Source organism: Watersipora subatra, chromosome 3, assembly GCF_963576615.1.
Source record: "Watersipora subatra chromosome 3, tzWatSuba1.1, whole genome shotgun sequence".
Classification (NCBI taxonomy): Eukaryota; Metazoa; Bryozoa; class Gymnolaemata; order Cheilostomatida; family Watersiporidae; genus Watersipora; species Watersipora subatra.
Window position 1 is genome coordinate 13,585,789 of NC_088710.1, and position 23,962 is coordinate 13,609,750.

General features: G+C 34.8%; 1 protein-coding gene across 1 annotated transcript; it reads right to left on the minus strand.

Moving 5' to 3' along the window:
* Nucleotides 1–269: 269 nt before the first annotated feature.
* LOC137389533 (cytochrome P450 3A16-like) lies at nt 270–22,115 on the minus strand. Its single transcript, XM_068075567.1, has 13 exons — nt 22,066–22,115; nt 18,103–18,184; nt 17,293–17,392; nt 16,527–16,579; nt 16,166–16,376; nt 15,677–15,759; nt 10,761–10,933; nt 9,265–9,501; nt 7,409–7,533; nt 4,020–4,141; nt 2,758–2,895; nt 2,479–2,641; nt 270–774 (listed from the first exon to the last, which is right to left on the minus strand). The coding sequence occupies exons 2-13, from the start codon at nt 18,174–18,176 to the stop codon at nt 697–699; spliced, it is 1,557 nt and encodes a 518-aa protein (XP_067931668.1). The 5' UTR covers nt 18,177–18,184; nt 22,066–22,115; the 3' UTR covers nt 270–696.
* Between the last annotated feature and the right edge of the window lie 1,847 nt (nt 22,116–23,962).

Below are 23,962 nucleotides of genomic sequence, written 5' to 3' on the forward strand. Positions count from 1 at the left end.
ATTGTCACAGTTCAGCTTAGTAAGATGACCTTATGACATTGTTACAATTCAGCTATAAGAAGTTGACCTTATGACATTGTTACAGTTCGGCTATAGTAAGTTGACCTTATGACATTGTTACAGTTCGGCTATAGTAAGTTGACCTCACGACCATGTCACAGTTTAGCTATAGTCAGTTGATCTTATGATGTTATGACCTGTATGACAGAAAATCAATGCTGGCGATCCACGGTGATGATGTTGATGTACAATTAGAACAAGCCCCAGGATACGAGCTCAGTTCAAGTATGAATAGTTTATAAAATCTTATCAAATATAAACAAATATAGTTATAATAATACAATATATAATAGTTTATCAGAATATAAATACATAGTTTTGATTTTTGACATGCTACCAAACTTAAGTTTCTCATCTTTTCTAGGTCATAACACAGCTAACAAATTTAGAAATATTAAACAAAGGCGAGAAGAATGATAATTTCCAAAAATAGTAAAAACAATGAAAATTTAAGAATGTAGAAATTAGAATGAAAATAGAAGATACGTATCATGAGCAATAATGATAAGAAAGAGATGTATTCAGCTGACACAAATGCGTCAATTTCAAAGAGCTTTCACCATAAAATAATCTAATAAAAGGAACAACCATGTAAAATAAATGTATACAATGAATTCCTCCTAAATCTTTTCCTTCTTAACGAGGCTTTGCTGTCAACTTGATGGGAGTCTTAGGGTGCTGACGGAAATTCTTTGCATATTCTATTGGTTTGCTCTACAGATAGTAAATGTATGTGGTGAGTAAGACCAAAATAACAAAAATTAACGGACTGCCTGAAAAGTCGAGCAAACAGCCGAGTAATGTGAGCCATAACTATATGGTACTAGGTGAATGTCCAGCATTGTTTACCAAAAAACCATCATCACTGGTATTAGTGGCTTAAAACTGGTACTGCCGTAAATTGGTAAAGACATGGTGGTACCAAATAAAATTGAGTTCTGCGTACATCCATGAGGTTCAAGTTCATTGTTTGTGTTTTGGTAAAAAAAAAAGGAGCAAATCGTTGAAAAAAAAATCAAAAGGAAATATTTTATAAAATATAGTGTGACTGATGATTTCTATTAATAATTTCACATTTTTCACTTTATCCAACCACCCAAATCCTGTACATTTCTAGTCTCTCTGCGATGAAGGTTGAAACAGCAAAGCAAAAAATGAAGGTCTTTACTGTAACAAACTTAATAATCTAGTTTAATTAAGTCAGGCATTGTGAGTTGAACTGACTGGTAAACACATGGCTAATATAAAACAAGTATTTTGATAGCAAAATGATAGTCCAATTAAATTCAACTCGACTACATGTATTATTAATCCTGCCTAATGTGAAGAGCAATAATTACCTAATTCCCTAGAAATTACCCTATTTGAAAATTTTTCTTTTGTATGAAAAGTATGTTATTATAAAATAACCTTATTTCAATATATTCTTTGAATATAATTGTTAAATATCATGAAATCAAATATAGACACATTTGTCATAATAAAATTTTGAAACAATTTGATCAATCTTCAAAATTCCAGCACTAATTTATCAAATGCCATATTTTACCTGTATGTGACATAGCCATCAGCTACTTGAAAGTAAAGTTGATATTTTCTTTAAATTAACCCTAAATCCTGTTTAACTGGCAGCCAAAAATTAATCCTTCAACACAGTACCCAGGTATTATGTGTATTGTAGCAGCAGTTAATGGAATATAATTCCAAGCCAATGTGATTTGCCAAATTTTTACAGGACACAATCAGATAAACCTTTTTTGCACTGACATTCAACCTCTAAAGGTAGTTACCAGAAGTTACTAGTTACTCTCCTTGTAAGATGATATACTCTCCTTGTAAAATGATATAATTCTATGATATAATTAATCACTAACAACCCAACAAGCACATAATACAGCTGATCAATTATTAACCAACAAGCAACGGCGTATGATGCCAATGAATCCGCTTTTGATTAGTTTCAATTTTTTAATACTGTTTTTGAATTTACCCAAATAAGTGCCATGCATAATTAAGACAAGAGGAAACAATGTTTAGTTGTTTTGGCAACAAAAGCTGCAACAGTCATACAAAAAACAACTAAAAATCCTGCGACTGTGTAAATGCAACTTTAAGTTGACGGCAAACCTAAAAACCTTGCATATCTACCACCACATAAACCCGACCCCATAATGTGGTCTTCTAAAGTGTACATTCAACTCACATAGCACTTAAAACTTAATCAAGACATGGTCAGCCTTTTTATCTGTAGTAAGAGAAGAAAACGCTAGTACAAAAATGTTCAGCAAAAGCCTGCTAGTACATGGCACATGGCATGACAGGCACTTACAAGTATCTCAGCTAGTACATGACACATGGCATGGCAACCACTTGCAAGTGTCTCAATTGTACATCACATAAGACATGACAGGCACTTACAGGTGTCTCAGCGCAAGGCTCCAACACAAAGTTGCTCACTATCTTCACAATCGCTACTTTCAGTTCCAACTGAGCGAGTCTCATACCAACACAATTTCTGTTTCCAATGCCAAATGGAAGCCAAGCGTACTGGTGTCGACTGTCCTTATTTGCAGGAGAGAATCTAAGGATATTATAATATATTTCACAAAGAGCAATACCTTTGCTGTTAACTGGTCATCAGTTATATATAGAGATCTACAACAATAGAAATTGGAAGCAGCTATTGATTCTACTCACCTCTCTGGATCAAATTCGGAAGGATTGGGCCAGATTTCAGGATCATGTTGGATAGCATAGATCATAGCTGAGACCATGCTATGAGCAGGCACAGTAATTCCCTCTATGGTAGTTTCTCTGTCAACCAGCCGTTCAAGTCTACAAAAATATTGAGCATGAACCCTGCAGAAATGAACCTTTATGATAAAGTCAGCAGCTGTTCCAGGAATCCTCACCTTATATAAACTACTGTACATTTCGGACTATTAACCGCACCCCTATATAAGCCGCATCTGATCTATTTTAAAAAAAACGATAATAAAACAATACATAGGCCGCACCTTTTGTATAGGCGGCAGAACTCATAAATGTGCTTTTTAACATGGCAGCAACTTTGCTGGTTAAAACGGAACAGTGCCGTTAGGCACTGTTCCGTAAGAACCGCTGCTTTTTAACCCAATGCCTAATGGAACAGTACTGTTAGGCACGGTTTCGTTTTTTTCTTCACCACTAAAGGCGCGCGAACCGGAGATTTCGGTTAGTGCGACCCTAGCGATGAAAGCAAAAACCACAGAATAGCCGCAGCCTCTAAATAAGCCGCATGGCTCAAAACGTTTGAAAAAGGAGGCGGCTAGTAGTACGAAAAATATGGTAAGTTTTTTAACAAAGAAATTGTTGGAATGTACTTAGTTAAGTGAAAAGTTAACGGTAAACACATGAAGCAGTATAGTCACCTATCGAGCAGCAATAAACAACTATAAATATATACAGTTCAGCCTTGACTTACAATCACATCTACACATGAATTTTTCAACATCTGATGTGAAATTAGAGAGCATAAAAATTTGTTTCGATATACGAAGTAATTTTTAGACAGACGAAATCCAAAATTCTTCAAACAGTTTAGTAAGTTTAAGTTAGAAAGCTGATAAAAATATCAAATTGATAAAAAAAATTAGGTAGATTAATTCAAACTGTGTTTAGTGTAAGTACACCGTATTTACCGTATAGTGTAAGTAAACCGTGTTTGTAAGTTTTATTACACCACATTTTTATTACTCACTGTATTACTTCAGCTCCTTAAGGTGAAAATAAAAACCTCTTTTTACTAATTAATACTATATTAAGTTAGTTTTTGCTTAAAACTTAGCTTTTTGCATTGATTTAAAAAAAGCAAAGATTTATAAAATGCATTTGTTTTTATACTATATGAAATTACTTGAAATATTTATTGGTGCACAATAGTCAGTTAAAAAATGGGTAAACCTCAATTAAACACAAACCTCTGAACAGCTGGATAGATTCTCATAGTCTCAGATATAACCCAATCCAGATACTCCATCTTGAAAAGCTCATCGTAGGTTGCTACGTCTGATGCCATGTTCTCCTTCACCTCGGTGTAAAGCTGCACAATAAATGATACCGCATTTAATACCAGTAAAATATAAATGTAAAAGTGTGTGTATAAAAAGTTACTGTTGCAGGAGAAGCTATCCATCAAAACTTTGAATACGACGAGAATTTTGAATACAACATAAAAATGAAATATTGGAATTAAATTCATCGCTGAAGCAGTAAAGCGCGCGAGGATACCTTGTCTGACCAAACAGAGAGATAATGGCTATTTTTACTTGCAATAACGCAACATCTAACTGTCCATGTGAAAAGTTTTTAGTTTTCAGCGATTGACTCTAGGATTGCCAGTAGAACTGGAAATTGAAGGATTGTAAATTGAAACGGCACATTTGAAAATGACAAATTAAAATAAAGGTAATGAATATAAGGTTTTGAAATAAAACTTTCGAAAAAAACAAATACAAAAGGTAATACTAAATAATAATAAAAAGTACATATTTAGCTTGTATCCTGCAATCATGTTTAGAAGTGAGTGGTAATACAACTCAGATATGCCGAATTGATGCAAAGAGAGAAAACAATGCCGAAACAATAATAACCAATAGATTTTAGATAAGGATAGGTGAGAGAAATAAGATTGATAGGACAGCTTAGCAGTGTTTAGCTCTTCTGTCTGCAAAACTTGAGGCCCTGAGTGGAAACACAGTGCGATGCGAAATCTTTGTTCCTATAACTTTATCGCTATAACTGGACATACGGACAACAACTGACCGACTAAAGACAGCCCAACAAACATCAATATTTATATATATACACCGTAAAACCTCTAATTGAACACAACCTCTATTTGAACGCCACCTCTATTTGAACGCCACCTCTATTTGACCGCCACCGCTATTTGACCGCCATAACGGGAAAAGGGTTGAAAAATAGAGCGCCACTCTCTATTTGAACGTCACCTCCATTTGACCACCACTTTGACTATCTTTTATCTTTATCAACCCATAATATCAAGTGATCGGTACAAAAGTGTCCACAAAATCGTATTAATAATGAATTGTTTGCATTAATAACAAACAATTCTTTTGTTGTCCAACTCCAGAGCTTTTGGTTTTTTTTTCGTTAAAACTTTGAAAGCAACACCTTAGAAATAATCAATAACAGTTTCAGGCTAAAAGTAGTTCCTTGTTTAACACGGTATTTCTACTTCGAAGTAGCCTACATATATTAAAAAACAGTTTAAATTTATGATGGTAGATGAACTTTGAAAGCAACGCCATAGAAATAATTACTTTCTCAGGCTACTAGTAGTTCCTTGCTTAATGTCTCAATACTTCAAAGAACATGCATATAAAAACGGTTTGCAAGTTTTGGGCCAAAGGTTACGTTTAGTGAGGAAACTTTTATGCGTTGCATTTGTGTTAAATGCAACGTATAAAAGTTTTGCTTTCCCAACAAATTATTTGTACGCTAATGTTGACTAGTCCAGCAGTGTAGAAGAAGAGTTGAGGCCAGAAGATATTGTGGAAGGTATTGGACAACTACAAGATGTTCAAAAGCAACAATCAGAACGCAGCTATCCGAGCAAACGATGGAAATATTTTTGTTTTAAAAACGTAAATTTTTGTTTCTTTAATAATATAAGTATGGTTTGTTTATGTCACTTGTTCATATATATATTTGTAGCATTTAATAGATTATCATTATATAATTTATAAATATGCAGATTTATAGCATGTTATTTAATAGCATCCTTGCGGCTATCTTAATACGGCTTACAATGAATCGATGCTCATAACTCCCCTTCTATTGCACATAAAAAGCTAGTTTTGACTGCAACCTGTAGCAAACATATCAATAAGTGCAATGAGCTTTTATGCAACATTGTTAAATATAGATATAAAATAAAAACGTGTCTTCAAATTTAGAATAAAATAAAAATGCCAACAAATTGCAAAGAAGGACACAGGGTATCATATAATCACAGGTCAATTGCAAGCATTAGATATCAACTGGTAGAGATATTTCTCAGTTTCTCGATGCACATTTATTAAGAGATCTTTGACAAGTTGGAGTTCAGTTAGCAGATGTATTGCATCCAAAAGGTTTAATATTGCTCCACCGGAAAAAGAGGGCAAAATATAGGCGACATTCGCTTCGCCCGTAGTAGGGTTAAATTTATCTTCTGAAACTTCTGAGAGCCATTTGAAAAATAGACCACCAGCCTCTATTTGAACGCCGCCTCCAATTGACTGCCAAATCACAGCCACTGAGATTTATTTATATAGATATAGCACATAACATTTACCATTCTAACTTTCATACCTCATATCATGAGAAAAGTGTTTTTTTGTGCAGTTAAAATGAATTAAGAGAAAAAATAAAACAACTGTGAAGGTTTTCAAACTTTTTTAAACAACTGTAACATTTAAATTTCATATCATGAAAGAAGTGCTTTGCTGTAATAAATTAAAGAGAAAAATAAAACTGCAAAGGTGTTTAAATGTAAACGCAAAACCATTAGCAAGTAATGGCTGAATATAGTCTGTTTTGCTATGATTACGATGAAAAATTATTTGGTATACAATTATATGATTTTAGTTCATTTCAGTGTTGGCATCATAAGGCAAAAGTATCGTAGAGTGGTATAAAAACCCATAGTAATTATCTAATGCAAACACCTATCAAAAATCATCAAAATGATCATTATTAAAAAATAGTAACAAAATAATACGTTAACCTTGGTAACTATAGTTACCTACAATAACTTTAGTGCGTTTTGTGGTTGTAATCTGCAAGAAAATGTAACATTGCAATGTACTACACGCAGAACTTACCGTGGACAGTTTTTACTTTCGAAACAGACGTGTAACATAAACGCTGAATCTAACTTGAACAAATTTAGCTTACTAAAGCCATACTTGAAGGATATTTTAGCATGAATTTTAGTAAACTTCAAACTAAAATTTTATCATTCATCTGTTTGCGAATCCATTTTTAACATAACGGATAACGCTGATAATGCATCATAACCTGTAGGCGCAATGTATCAATTAATACATCATTTAGCGTGTGAAATCGGGAAAAGGGTATACAGTATATAGTAAGAGCAATGGAATCGTAAGAACCTTCATAGACTTGTGGTTAGATATTTGGGTTACTACCATGCGGATGCAATCGTCGTGAGCTCAAATTCAGCACGATGTGCACTATTCATTCTAAGATTTTAATATCTATAGCTGAACACCAAAGTACAGAATAACAGACACACAAACACTGTGTGAAACCATTAGAATAGTATGAGTGAAAAAGTTACCCGCTGTTGTACATCAGGGTTCATAGCCAGTTCGTAGAAAATAAAATGGAGTGTAAGAGATGTTGTCTCATATCCAGCCAGAAAGAATAAAATTGCATTCGCTATTATCTCAGCTTTGGTCAATCCTGTAATAGTTTACAAAACCATCTAAATACCTCCTCAACGTCGATATACTACAATATTACAAAGTTAAATGCTGGTACATGCATACTTTCAAGGGTTTGCTTACAAAATTCAGTCATTCCCAGAAGTAGGTAAGTTCTACTAATAGAGCCATATGATCTGATTGTAATTGAAAGCATTAGCTCCTAACACATCCCGAAATGGGCTCACTTGATTGTGTGAAATGACATCTCCACAAGCAGTTGGCAAACAAAATGAATCAGAATCTATGACATCATCACATTTTACATCATGACCGACTTGTTGCTAATAACTGTATTTTTATCGTCGATCTTTGTTTTTATTGTCGATCGATTGTAACCTTTACTTACTGTAATAATGTAAAGAAAACAACTTTCTGTAAATCCTGTAATAATCTTTAAAAAATCGATAAAATGGACAAATAATAAAACCCAATCGAGTCATTAGCAGTATGCTGTAGATGTGTGCTCACAAAGTATATGGTTAACTGCTAACAACTAACAGTTAAAATATTAACAACTACTTCACAACGGCTAGCATTTATACTGCGAAATTAATTTGAGGCTATGAAAAAAATTCAAAGTGGAGAGAACCTATCATTTTTTTTATTCATTACCAGTTTCATGCGTGCTGAAGTTCAATTTAGATAATTACCGTAAAACTTCAATTTGAGCGCCATGCCTCTGTATTGTTCAACCTATTAGAGGTAATGTTCAAATAGAGGGTGCCGCTTCATTTTTTGACTACCTGGTCAGAGCTTTGGAAAGCTAAATTTAACTCTTTTACAGGAAAAGTAATACTAACGTCGCCTATATTTTGCACTTTGCTTTTAGAAGAATGACATTATTGCTGTTGGCCTCAACATTTTTGCTACACGGTTTTTCGTATACATCAAAGTATCAGACCAAGTTAAACAAGAAACTACTTTGAGCAAAACAAAATGGACAGATAAAGTTATTACTTATTTTGATGGTGATCCTTTCAAAGTTTTAAGGTAAAACCTTTGGAGTTAGAAAATGGACTTCAATACGCCACAATACTGGCTACTATCAAGTCGTGCGGTGTTCCCGAAGAATATCGTCATCATTCATCCAAACGTTTTAAAGTTTTCACATAAGGTTGTAAGCCACCTTAAGGACAAATCTGAAAACTACAGATCAGATTTATGCCTTAGTGACTTTGAATTAGAGTGTAGTTCTGATGATTGTGAAGATCGATCTCCTCAGGTACACCGTCACCAAAAACATGGTAATCACTACAGAAACAATGAAAGAATTAATTGTTATTGATGTAATCAAGTCATTATTAGTATTTTGTGGACAATTTTCTACTGGTCCCTTTTTATTATGAGTTTGTAAAGATCAAACATAATGAAAGTCAAAGTGCCTGTCTAATGGAGGTGGCATTCAATTAAAGGGTGGCAGTGTATTTTTAGCTCGTTTCTTATAGTGGCCATCTACTATAGGCGGCGTTCAAATAAAGGTGGCATCCGAATAGAGGTGTTACGGTAATTGTTTTATGCAATAGCTTTAGATCTAACTATATTAACAGAGTGGAAGACATTATTAACAGTTTGTAAATCAGCAATTAGCTAAAGCTATGTCAAGAGTTAGTGTAACCAGTTGTGTTAATTAAATAAAATCTAACAACATTTTATTATCAGATATACCAGTCTTGTTAAGATGAAGTGAAGTTTTAGCCTTGGTGCGTACCTTTACTGGACCAGACTTGACCATATCTGTCTACTTGACTATCAGAATCAGAGATCTTAGGGTCATCGATGAGTTGAGAGAGACAGAGTTGTACAAAGTCTTTTTCTCTAGAATCTTCTAGTCCTCGATCAGAGATGATCTTAGATGTTACAGTCTCAAAATAGCCCAAAGCTTCCTCGTCAAATAATGAGACACCCACTTTTTGTAGAAGTGCCTGTACTTTCTTCGGCAAAAGCACTGTAAGAGAAAACAGCAGATTATCGACTGACAAATTCTGACACCAGCTATTCACATATCCACAACATGTTTCTTATGAACTCGCCGCAAATATAATAAGTGTATAATATAATTGAAACTATATTCTTTGCTATAATAAGAGCCATCCGTGTCCGTTCAAAACCATGATTGAAGGTCGACAAAAAAGATTGCATCGTTAAGGATTCAAACTGCCGACTTTCAGAATCGTAGTCCGACACACTAACAAATGTGTCAGTCGACTACCAACCAGCATGTAAGAATAATTGTACGTATAGTTATTACACCTGACGATCTCTAAAGGCACACTAGACAGCCAGGGTACTAGTTCTTACAACTTTATAAATATAAATTATACTAGTGTACTACATTCAGTACTTTAACAGCGTGTCCTTCTCAATACATAAAACTGTCAAAAAAAAACCCGAGTGTACAAAATGCTAAATTTTAGGGTTTCAAAATGTGCTTAATTATGCTAGACGGTTTTGTAATTACAAATAGTATGTATATATAGTCCTTGCTGTGGTTATGATAATCACTTGTTATCCAATTTTGATGGCTCACGTACCTCATTGACCAATAACGTATGGCCATTAATTACGTATTTCTGAGTAGCACTATTCGAATAATTTCATTCTCATACATTTTGTCTCGCTAATAATTTATATTTAAAAATGAACTTACACAAAATTGTAATAGATCCTAGCCAAAAGTATCAGTATTTTTCTATCATTTGCAATAATTTTTGATGTTTGAGATGATCTGACTGCATAGATGTTTCAAGATTAAAATCGACAAAATTTGATCACAGTTCAAACGCTCAGAAGAAAAATACATGCTAAATGACATTCCAGTTGCTATCGCTGTGATAGCTGATATTGACTACTGCGATCAAAGTCCAGGGTTACATGTCTCTATTCTGTTGGTTTCTGTACAACTGTACGACATCATAATTGTGCTTTCGCTTGATCCTAGCGTTTTAATCACGATCAAGTTTTACCAGATTTAATCTTGAAACATCCTGACAGTCAGATCACTATAAACATCAACAACAATTGCAAATGATAGAAAGATACCAATACTTTCTGATAAAGTTTACTAAGAATTCTGAGCAAAGTCATCTTCAAATTACTCTCTCTGCCAAATCAACTCATGCAGATCAATTTGTACTCTCACTGACCCTCACCTCGCTTGGTTCAATTTTCACTGCGGTATAACACTCAATAGTTGTCTACACTTACAAAAGGCAGCGAGGCGAAGTCGTGATCTAATGGATGCAAGAAACTTCTGCTTATGCACCCCCAGTATTTTATTAGCATTGACAATCATCGGGTGATCTGCATCATGGTGGCTGTCTAGCTGCACACCAAATGCTGTGCTGCTTATCGTGTCCATGGTAAACCCACCACATTGTCTGCAAATAAAAGCAATGCTTTGTGCTACAAGGATATACCTGCTGCTACATACTAAATTAGAGCTTCACAATTTCCAAAAATTACTACACGACTCGATATTGCGATTTTGCAATTTCGAATTGCAATATATCACGAATCATCTATTTATTGACGATTTGTGATATATCGCGAAGTTTATATATAATAGTTTATATATATACTTATATATATAAACTATTATATATACCTGTATAAGTTTATATAAGTTAACTATAGTTAACTTTTTTTTACTTCTTCCTTTAACGCCGTTATCAAACTTAGAAACTTTGGCTAACGAATTAAGGTTATATATGTAGCTATATAGTTATATAAATGTAGTAAATTAAATTTCATATTAAATATTATATTAAACGCTAAAATGCACAATTAACTTTCACTTTCGCTTACTTTTCACTAACTTTTATTTCACTCAAGCAATATCAACCATTCATCAAACACGAAGAATGCTGATCGACGAGGGAGACCAAGCATCGTATCACTTTCATGCATTGTGGGAGGATTTCGGCAAATAGCATATCGGCATCTTTGTGAATCCGATGAATGCAGCAGATCGACTGCCAAATTTGAATTTCGAGAGAAATTTTTGTTGATATCATATGACGAAAAAAATGTCGTATGGTGAGGGCAAAAAACATTGTGTTCCACATCGCAAGGCAAAAAAATCGTAAACTGGGACATCGGAACCCGGGGATGCGCTGTATAAGCATTTATACAAATACTAGTCTTCAGTAACTGTTAAAATTTCATGGAGTAAATGAGCTGGTTTGAAGAAGTTGAAGAAAAGATGATCATCTAAAAACAAACTGTTTACAAAATCCAGTATGTTATGGTTTGTGACCTAGTGTGAGCATTTTTCATTAGTCAATCTATTCGCCAGCACCGTGTCTCAATTAATAGCATTGTAGCCATAGCAGGTGTCTTACATATGATACTAGTACTCCAACTACCGTAACATCTCTATTTGAACGCCACTTTCATTTGAACACCACTTTGACATTCTTTGATCTTTACAAACCCACAACAGAAAGTGATCGGTAGAAAAGTGTCCATAAAATCGTACTAATAATGACTCGGTGACATTAATAACAATTAATTCTTTCGTTGTTTCTGTCGAAGTCCATTTTCAATTGCAAAGCTTTTCATTTTTCTAGTAAAACTTTGAAATTAACACCATAGAAACAATTAATAACTGCATCAAACTATTAGTAGTTCCTTGTTTAACCCGGTCTTGATACTTTGACGTATGTGAAAAATGGTTTCAATTACGATGGAATCTGTTCGACTATTTTGAGACTTAGACTTGTGCGTAGCACGAGTCTAAGTTTCTCATTATTTGTATAAAAGGTTTTTCAAATAGCAGCGTGTAAGTTTTACTCTGCTAAAAAATTGTTTGGATGCCGATATCAACTAGTTCAGCAGTTCAGAAGAAGAGTTGAGGTCAGCAGAAACTGTGAAAAGTATTGAACAGCCAGAACAAGATGAAAAGGTTCCAACCAAAAACAACAATCAGATCACAACTGGCCGAGCAAACGAGGCAAATATTTTTGTTTAAAAAATGTTAACTTTTCTTTCTACATGTTTTATAAATATGGTTTGTTTGTTACTTGTTCATATATTTGCAACAATAGATTATTATTATACAGCTTATAAATTTGCATATTTATAGCATATCATTTGATAGCATCATTGTGGTTATCTAAACTCGCCTTAAAATAGATCAACGGTCATAACCCCTCTTCTATTGCACATAAAAAGCATGTTTTAGCTGCAAACTGTAGCAAAAATATCAATGAGTGCAATGAGCTTTTATGCAACATTTTTAAATATAGCTATAAAATAAAAATATGCCATCAAATTTAGAAGGAAATAAAAAATTGAAGGCTCCAACAAATTGCAACGCAGGCTATAAGATCATCGTAGGTTAATTGTAAGCTATAAATATCCCCCGGTAGGGATACTTCTCAGCTTCCTAAAGCATATTTATTTGGGGATCTACTAGTTGGAGGTGAGTTACAGCTTATTTATTGCATCCAAAAAGGTTAATGTTGCTCCATTCGAAGGAGTGTGCAAAAATATAGGTGACATTCTTTTCGCCAGTGAAAAGGGTGAATTTATTTTCCCAAAATTCTGATGAGCTCTTGGAAAAATACAACGCCACCCTTTATTTGAGCGTCACCCTTAAAGATGTGGTTGCGTCAAAAAATTCGATTTAATGAAATTAAAACCCATAAAAGGCTAAAACATCAGCTACAATTTGATGCCATTTTTGTCTTTGTAGACCAACCCTGTCCAGAGATATATGCGTTTGAATGAGGCCCTCTTTTAAAAGGCTCACGTTCCAGCGGGTGCTTCTTTCGTGTCGTCACTAGTTATACATCTGAAAAGAAACCACGAGCGATAAATATAAGGTCGCTACATTAGCCAATCATCAGCGTGAAATTTTTATATAGGTCGTAATAAATGTTAACACTCGCAAAACGCGTTGTCTGTGATCTCAAATTTAGGGATTTTACTCTATTATTAAATCGCATGGACATTGATATTTACTAAATTAATTAACATTGTTACTTTGATGAATTACTCGATCGACACGTTTTATTTGGCGAACAACATAATTGTAAAAATTGCTGTGAAGTTACTGCGAAGGTGACTCCGAGTTTTCTGGGCATCAGGTGGTTAAAGTTCTACGGAGGAAGACCGGAGAATGGAGGTAAATTTATCTTTTACTTTGAGTCACCTATAGAGTTTCCTGTTGAGTTTACATTCAGATTATATTTCCCTGTTTGAGGCTAAAATGTAATTTCCTGCGCGAGCGAGATACGTATGTACAGTGAGTTCTTGACGGCTTCTCTTTAATCCATAGCATCTAGCAATACAATGGCTTAGATTGATGAATATACTAAAAGTAATATTTTAGTACTCATTAATACATGTATTAATTAATAAAGTTATAACTTTTGCTATCACTAATCATAGTTTTATATTTTTTTATCGGTTCACCTAGCTACATTTGCTTCAAATTTTCTGTGACAGTTTTATCTAGTAAATGAGATTTATGATTTGACTTTAGATGTTCACTTTTCACTTGTAGAAAGTGAAGAAAATCGATTGATCAATGCAAATCTTTAACTTCGAGAACCAAAGCTTCGAATCGTTGGCTTGGCGTACTTGTGCCTTTGTTAAACATTTATTCGTTTTTAAAATTACACTCGCAATCTATCAAACTCCCAATTTGAAAGCTTTCAGTAGATACGCTTTAGAATGACATATCTATGAATGACATGTTTATTGCATTTGTTTTACTGATTACAGGATGTTTATGTCGTCCCACCAGCCGAAGCAGCTTTGTCAGTGTGGGGAAAGAGTGTCCATAAAGGGGAAAGAGAGACTTGAATGTGTGCTGCATAAACCATGATGTTTTGTTTGAGTTTGCTGCAGTAGATGAATTTGTCTTATTGTATCAGCTAAAACTATGTGAGTGACCACGACTTGATGAATATTTTTAATAAAAGCTTTATGGCGAGATGAAAATATTTTTGCTTGTAAAAATTATATAATAAAATAATATTGTTGAAGATAATGCAAAACATGATTTGCAGAATATTGTAGTGAATTGGATACGGTATATGGATGTCCGCAGAACTGGAGAATGTGAGTTCAAATCCAGTTTGCAGCAGACTTCTCATCCTTAAAACTCTATCCCTATGTATATTCTTTTCAAAGACGCAGCTTGCTTATTTTACTTACAGTAGTAAGAAACTAGTTTTTGGTGTGGGCAATGATATACAGTCCCGCCCCCAAGGATAGGCGACGGACATAATGTGGGCGAGGCTTTTGGGAGGATGTATATTGTTAGTGTGGGTAGCGGCGGAACTGTGCTGATACAAAGACCTTATTCTACATAGTTTGCTTGACAGAATTACCGTAGACCGGTAGAATTGGTAGTCGGTACTCAAATGTTTACACAGTATTTGGAGAAAGTGAGTAAGACAAATTTTCAATTTTCGTTACTTGAGGCCTTTGAAACATTCATAATAATGTATCTGTAGCTGGATTTAAAATTTTCTTCTAACCAACATGAGCAAATACAAAATAAAATATATGCCAATAGAGCCGCGTAGGACTAGACTTTTATCGCAAATAGCCGATGTGAATACGAGATATATTGACAGATAAATCACGCGTGACATCATTTTGGGCAAGCCTGGGCAAGTTTTTTTGGCCTGAGCGTTTTTACGGCGATCAGATTTTTTCGATTTTAATCTTCAAATATCTTGGCAACGAGATCGCCTAACACAACAAACAACATATCAACTGATAGAGAAAAAAATGCTTTCTTTTAGGATCAACTCAAATTTGACGCAACCACATCTTTAATAAAGTGCAACTATGAGCGAAGGGTTGAAAAATTGAGTGCCAGGTCATTCAAATATAGTTTTCACAGTAAGCAGAAAAGCCTTTAACATTTATTCAATTGTTCCAGAAGCTAACAAACTAGTCATGTGACAGATTAAACTGTTGTATAGTCAAGAATGGCATGAGCAATAGGACAAAGTCCAACACAATTGTTTTTACGTGAGGTGAGTTTGTCCCACTTGAAATGTGAGTAGATCAACTGACTAGAGAGATCATCAAACATCACCGAGCTGTGATGCCTACTAGTATTTACATCGGATCAAACTAATAGCCAGAAAGTTACTTACTGTTTCAAATCAAATGGCTGACCTTTCGTGGCTCCAACATATTTGACAAACTGATCTGCGCAGTCGTCTATCCTCGTTTTGAGCTGCAGAAATGAATAACCTAATGAAATCAGCATCTTTGCATATTAGCAAATAATTGCCTCGTTATACACATTCAGACAGATGGCAATCGAAATTGTAAGTAAAAAGCTGGTGAGAATTAAAATAAAATATAATTAAAATTAATAAAACATAACAGCATAATTTCACATAGCAAATAGCTTATTTAAGAAATATCGATGCTCTAAAAAATAAATGAAGGAATGGCTTTAAAAATCACTATACAGACAAAAACAAGCATCGCGATATTTTGCCAAAAAAACAGTTTGTTACTATAAAATCAAGGGGGTTTAGCTGTTGTATCTTCAAACAGAGAAGACAAAGTACCTGAGTTCAATCATAGCAAAGGAGAAAATAGAGGAAGCAGCAAATAAAATAACAAAAACCCACCATTTTTAGTTTTCCCGATGTGAAGGTAGGGGATAGAGATGCTCGTACATGTCTCCAGTGATCGTCAGTTAATGATGTCATAAATTGGTCAAAAAGGGTTCCAAAGAAGGCGTCCTGTCTGTTTGGCATGCTGGTGAAATCCTTTACCATAGCTAGCCGTAAGAATTCTGGATCAGCCACATTTAGGACCGGAACTCGTCCGCGGAATGACCTGCGTGAAGTATTGTTATTCGAATAATGAAATTTCAGAGCACACTCTACAAATGTAGTACTTGGAACTACCATTCAACATTGCCTAGGTTCCATCATTGTGTGAAGGGTGGTACTACCTGTAGCTAACTAGCTATGCCTGTATACTTACCCAGATATTTTTCCATACTTCTTGATATGAGGAATATCATAGGTTGAGAAAGCCTGTAACATCAAATAAAAACATGAAATCAGATGACAAAGTAGTAAAATAGTAAATTCGCTCAGACCATATACATATTCATATTGAGAACACTTAAAAACAAGAGCGGGTAAATGAAAGACGTTTTGTTTTAAGTAAGAACTGAAACAGTCTATATTAGGGCTAAAATATAGTGAGAGATCATAGGTCAGTACCACTACTGTGATGAGGTGAAAGGTCACGGGTTAGTACTAGTGTGATGAGGTTAGAGGTCATAGGTTAGTACTACTAGTGTGCTGAAGTGAGAGGTCATAGATTAGTACTACAGTGGGGAAAATGTGAGAGGTCATAGGTTAGTACTGCAGGGTAATGAAGTTAAAGGTCATAGGTTAGTACTACAGTGGGAATAGGTGAGAGGTCATAGGTTAGTACTGCAGGGTGATGAGGTGAAAGGTCATGGGTTAGTATGATGGTAGGTTGAATTCAATTGATGATTCAATAATGATTGAAGCCACTAGCATATAAACATTGTGGCAACCAGATTAGGTGATGAGAATATCTCAGACGATTACGCTGATTAAAAGCTTGGCTGAGAATTATCAATTGAAAATCTAGTCTTAAACTAAAACAAACAACACTGACTAAAATGAAGCATTTGCGCACTATGGAGTTATGGTCCTTGAGAAACTAAACCAACTGTATTAAGCTGACTATCTTTAACCAAGCCAGCACTCACCCCTGACATCATCAGGGGGATGAAGGTTCCAACCAACGGCCATGGTTTTGGCCCCGGTACCCCTTGTTTAGACCAGGTCTTGTATGTCCATGTAGAATATCTAAAACAAACAACAGTAATTTTAGGATGCAAAACAAAAGATAACAACTCTTTATCACAATGTCTATAGCCATACCAATTGATGACTGCGTACAAGAAACTATATTCTGTGTTGAGCCATCTGTATAGATGTCGAAGATAACTGTGGCAGTTTCAACAGTCAAAATAATATACCTACAGTCATTGTTCAGTGCAGCGTAGATATGATTAAATAGCGGCAGGTGATAAATTGTTTCTGAAAATGTGAAGTACGAATATCCAGCAGACAACACGGAGATGCTCGACAACTGCAATGTTTGAACACTCGGCACAATCTTGCATTAAATATTTTAGGTCCACACACTTAAAAACTGTAGATGCATGTCTTCCCTTTCTATTGAGTAATACTCCGGCTGCTAATCAAAGTTGGACAGAGGCCGATTATTTGTGTGCTTTTTTGTTATAAATATGAGATAGGCCAAACTCACGATGACGTAATCAGGATTAAGCTAGCACATAGTCAAAAGGGTGCATTACCATGAAAGAGATACTAACAATGTACGTCACATTTCAAACAGGTCCAAGTAGTTGTTCTGTAATTTGCCATTTAACTATACATTAAATAAAAAACTGCTAAATCACAGCCCAAACATTTGCATCAGAAGCTTAGAAAGACATCGCAAATGTTAATTTAATTTCAGTTCAACTAACCAATCACATTTTCTTACTTACATGTAGACCAGACAGCCTGTGATAGTCAGCAGAACAGCCCACAAGGGCACTTCTATAAGACCTAGTATCTCCATCACTTTCTCTACAAAAAAGGCTACGATTAAACAAGCAGCTGAGCGGTAGGCTAGCTATTATCTCTGTACAAACAAACCGGCTGCCCTCTGATAGCCTAAGCATATCAGAGAAGTTTTTATCGGCTTTCAGTTCGCAACTAGCGTCTTTAACTAGGACAGCTGATTGAATAAAAGCAGTTTTTCATAAACCACAACAAGCATCTATGGCCATGAATTCATTCCCCCGAGTTTGCATTGCTTTGCTGTAAAACCTTAAAGCAAGTTATGATCATTATACTACATATTTCTAATAAATCCACAGCAGAATAAAAATATGTTTGTCAACATGTCTGACCTTTGGAGTACATCTAGACAATGTGCAAAACTCCGTGTACACATACTACGTATACAACCACGTCACAGATTAAGATAAGTTATATGCTAATGGCAAATATCTGACAGTGTCCAAGTTTTCTGCATTGAAAAGATATGTAAAAAAATCACAAGACATCGTCAACTTAGGGACAATTATCGCAGTTCAGCATGACTGGTGCAGCAAAATATAGTTGGTATTCCAGACAAACCATAAACCCTCAATAATGATACACAACATACATTTAATTTATGTACAACCTCAGTTGTTAGATATTAGCAACAGATGCATAAAAGTGGTGTAAAAAGCTTGGTTCAATTGTATATTTTAATAATGTATGTAAATGTATTACCGATGAAAATGATCTAAACATGATATTGCTGGCACCATAGATATAATAAACCTAGTAGAGTAAAGCTAGTAGGTTTATTATATCTATGGCTGGCACAGTTTAACTTGAATCTAACACTGTTGCTTATTTATCAACATATAAAGATAAATTAATAGTGTTTTTATGATCAAATAAACTGCTCTCTAAATGGAAATCAATCCGTGATGGTATTTCATTCCGATATGAATTGGTTTAAACATGTGGTTTATCATATTTTACCCTCAACATCCATATTAATGAATCTCACTTTTGCGTAGTGTGTCTGTCTGTTAGTCCGCATATAAATTCTATGCGCTTCCAAATTTTTTGGCCGATTTATTCCAAACTTCACATACATATACTCCCCCCTTTCGCTAGGTGGCTAAAAACATTTCTTGTCAAAACTCCATCTGGTTCCTGAGAACTAGCATTTTAAATACCCATCTGACAAAGAAATCTCAAGCATCACCAGACCTACTGCTAGTAATCGATAAAAAACCAATGCACCTGAGTTCAACACTGAAATGTCACTTTCAAAGTTCTTTACAACCAGACAAAAAAAAGAACAAAATATATTGAGAAAGATATTGTCACTAAACCAGTAAACCTATTAAAAATATATTTGAACTAATTAGGAATTTACAGGCACTTAACCTTTTGATTTTTAAATACTTCAAGTCATAATATCACCATACATCTTGTTCATTTCTTATGCCAACTGGCACTTACCCTGGTAAAAAAAAGTAATCACAAATGCACTCATTCTGCAGTCTCCTGCCAAATATGCAATTGCCCATCTTGTTGTGCCTCCATATAATACACAAAATGAAGTGGTAGCGTTATAGCAAAGCTGTTTACATAATTGCTACCCATGATTGAGGTTTGGTCCTAAGAAGGCTAGCATAAACATCTACTTGCTGAAAGAGTTGAAGGTTACAGTGGTTTACACACAGACAATAATACTTCTTTGATCATAGCGCAGAGACATCACTAAGTTTTGATGGGCATCAGTATACCAGTATTTGCCAAAGCAATATTTGAATAGTATGAAAAACTTTTGCTTCACAAAGAAGCGCATCGGCTTTCGCAGGAAGAAAGCACTAGCCCAATTCCAACAACTACGTATGTAGTTTTTTTTAGTGATAAAAATGATTGTGGATAAAAACTGTCTTAGTTGAAAGATGGTTTTCCCTGATAGACACCCAGGATATCTGACTAAGCTAAACGCTGACCAGATGCAAGGAAATAACAACTTGTAAGCTACCTCAATGATCAAGTGAATCTATTCTCATAGAAGGTGCAGTTGTTTCATTATCAATTATGTGATGTTTCAATGGTTTCTCTACCTTAAAAGACAGTGGTACAACCAAGAAACAGACTAAAGTAAAGATTGAGGACAGGTTTCGAGAACTAGTCTCGGATGAAGCAAAAAATGAAAATCTACTATTCATGAGTACATTTTCAGTCGGACATGGCGAAATTCAGCAGTGCTCAAAACACATTATGAAAGGTTATAGGGCACAACTTGGTACACTTCTAGAAAGCTGTACCAGTCACAGCTGTTTCAGAGTTACAGTCATTCAATGAGAAATTCCTCTCTCAATTGAAATGATGTATTGGTGCAAACAGGCTTGCTCTGTGACAAAATTCGAAAAAACAAACTGCCAAACTAGACCCACACACAGGCCTGCCAACTCTCACGCATTGGGCGTAAGAAACACGTAATTGCCCCATGCCTCACGCCCGTGTCACGCAATTGCCCCTGTTACCCAAGCAAACCTGTTTTTTTGCCCCAATCTTCAAGTAGCCATATGGAGTTATATTATATTTCGCTGTGGTGTTTTTAAACGCTATGAAAACTTACCCCACTTATCAAATCCTCGCGTTTTTATTGCCTCCAAAATTGCCTCTCACTCTTTTCCCACACCAGGGTTGGCAGGCCTGCCCACACATGCACATCTAGACCCAACAATGAAATTGGCTGTTAGTGACTTACAGCCAACCAAGATTTGCTGAAAAAGTTGAAAATGAAAAAATAGTGTTGTGTGTTTTTGTGTAAGGAAACCTTTTTAGAATGTTAAGTGTGCTGCAAATTGTCTAAGAAGAGTCATAACATGCAACTTAGCTTTATACTGTGGCAGTTGTATGTATTCAGTGTAGTTGTGCATCATTTTGTAAGTATGATGTAACAATTATTGGTTATAAGCGCAATCATGCAATTATTATTTTGTCCTGGGTAAACCAATCTAGCTCACTGTCTGTATTGATTTCATTAAGTGGTGACATGCTATCATCCTATTTGATTGTCCTGCACTCACTGTAATTATTTATCATTATGCAAGTAACAATTATCAGGCATTATGTGGAATGGTGATCTATGTGTTTGGTGCTCTATTACAGGGTTGTCAAGTAGACCTGAATAAATCGAGTCTTTTATATATTGTATGCAAACTTACCTATGATAGCATATTAGTATTTAAAGTAAGGTTTATAGCCTCTGCATTTAACTATTTGCACAGCGTCGTCTGTACCTGCTGCTACGAAAATAAAATCATTAAACTGATTGAAAGCCGCTGACACACACTACTTGGCAGCCCAAGCAATATATATATATATATATATATATATATATATATATATATATATATATATATATACTGTATATATATACTGTATATATATACTGTATATATACTATATATATATATATACTATATATATATATACATACTGTATATATATATACTGTATATATATATATATACTGTATATATATATATTGAAAAAGACAAAAGAGCAGCCGTTTGATGATGGCAACAATAGTCCAACTATAAGGCCACAAGCACATAAAAGACTGAGACGATCTACTAACCTAACAAAAACGTTTTACGTTACTTAATTATAATAAAAACAAACAATCAATTAAGTTAACTTATACTACTGCCTAGCGCAGCAGCGCTGGTGCAAGAATGCCTTAAGAGACGCTGTCAATTGCATAAAGTATTTTGCCCGTCTCTTACATTGACGATCCATATTATACGAGAATAACTATGTCTCATGGTAACATAACAAAAGAAGTCGGAAACAATTGCAGACTCAGAAAAATATTACAAACTTCCTAATTTCCAGTCGACATAAAACTAATAGATATAAACAAGATACCGTACTTCTTTGTAAACCAAACGAAAAAACGTTTGCGACCGCCTGCACAAACTGTAAAGCTGATACTGACGCTCAGGAAAGTGCATAAGCAAAATATATTGAGTGATGCGCTTTTTTAGTAATGATGATGAAAACCACCACGATTTTTTAGCATTGGTGGTTTTCATCACGATTTAAAATGATGATGAACATTTTCATCATCACCATTTACAATCGTGATGAAAATGATGGTGTTCATTATCATCGAACACGATCAACGATGATGTTCGTGATCATAACGAATAGTCCGCATCAATTCATAATGATGATCACTATTGCATCAGCATTATGAATAATCAGTTCTAACCCTAGGCACGGTTTGGAAAACACCCGAAAATTTACGTAAAAACTATGTACCGTATGTAGTATGTACTGTATATCAAACTCTAGATCGAGTTCTATCGATAGCTAGCTAAGTTTTACTAGGTACATGCAGTGTCGTATAGGGTCGTATAGTATAGGCTCGTATAGTGTCCCTATACGACACTGGGTACATGTATTTATCGGATCCAAGGTTCATCTAGGTACATGTAGTTGAAAGATTTAAATTTAATTCGGTAGTAGGATTTCACGCTAACTCGATTGGAAGAGCTGGTCGAGTAAATGAGCAGACAACTCCTATATGCTACTTTTTTATTACATTTTTTATTGTGATAATCGACATTAATGACAAAGAAGCATGGTTTTCAAGACGTACCACACACTAATCTAGATATGAAGCTAAAATACAGTATGAAGAATAGAACATAAACAATTGAAGGTGAAAAATATATTGTGCTGTTTCCGTGACTAGTAACAAAAAACGAACATAAAACAAATACAATATTTGATGAGCATTTACAAGCGGTTACAGTATTAGCAGGTATAGTAGTAATACCATATGATTTGTCCAAAAGAACATGGTATTGGTGTTGTTGTTGGCATACAGATAGTTAGGGTTATGCAAATTGGCAAAGAAGAAGTTTAAGGTTAGTTTTAAAAGAGTTAAGGGTCAGGGTTGAAGAGAGTTGAAGTTTCTCCAATGATATACAGCCTCCCATGGGGGGCTGTATATCATTGGTTTCTCAAAATGTTTAGGTTTAATTGGTTGTGACGTGAGGAGCTGGGAAGCTTATGCCGATTTCTGGTTGTATGTGGATTTATTAAGTGTTCAAAAGCACCAGAAAGGTAAGTTGGGCAAAGGTTATTCTTTATTAGAAAACCAGAAAGGCAGATAAAGTAGATTGAAAGGGCTGGCAGAGGTAGTATGGCTGTCTTGTTTATAATTAAATGTGTTGATAGAGTTTTAGATTTCACTTGCCGGTTGGGTTTGAGACAGATGAGTCGAAGAGCTCTCTTTTGGAGTAGATATAGTTGGTTAGTGTGGACGTGTACTTAACACGTCCTAGCCAGAAATGACCGGTACCAGGCCGGTATCTTGAAACACAATTGAGTCCGACGAGCAACGTACCTAATTGTTTAAATGGTAATAACTTCAATATTAAAAACGAATCTCCGATGATATTTCAGAGTAAGAGTTGTGCATTTAGCTATCTTTTACCTAAATAATATAAAATTTGATAAAATAGCATTTTTGCTCTGCAAATAGTACCTATCATTTAAATCAAAAGCATCACCGATGTACCAAACTAGCTGTAGAATACTTTTAGATTTATCAAGAACTGGTCAAAAATAGACATTTGTCGATAGTTTGGCCAGTATACCAAATTTTAATGACCAGCTGTGTGGCTTTAGAATTTGAAAGCCTAAAATATTCTTATAAGCTGCTTCAACAGTTTTCTTATGATGTACTTGTTATTGATTATTATTGATTGATTATTGATACATTTGTTATTAAATAAATTTCCACTCTTTAAAAATAAT

Bases quoted from the DNA above. Each gene is read 5' to 3' on its own strand.
- LOC137389533 (XM_068075567.1), bottom strand. From the start codon at position 18,176: ATGGAGATACTAGGTCTTATAGAAGTGCCCTTGTGGGCTGTTCTGCTG. The intron at 17,393-18,102 runs GTAAGTAAGAAA...TGTTTGTTTTAG, and splicing joins ACAGGCTGTCTGGTCTACAT to ATATTCTACATGGACATACA. The intron at 7,534-9,264 runs GTACGCACCAAG...AAACTATTACAG, and splicing joins TCAAGTCTGGTCCAGTAAAG to GATTGACCAAAGCTGAGATA.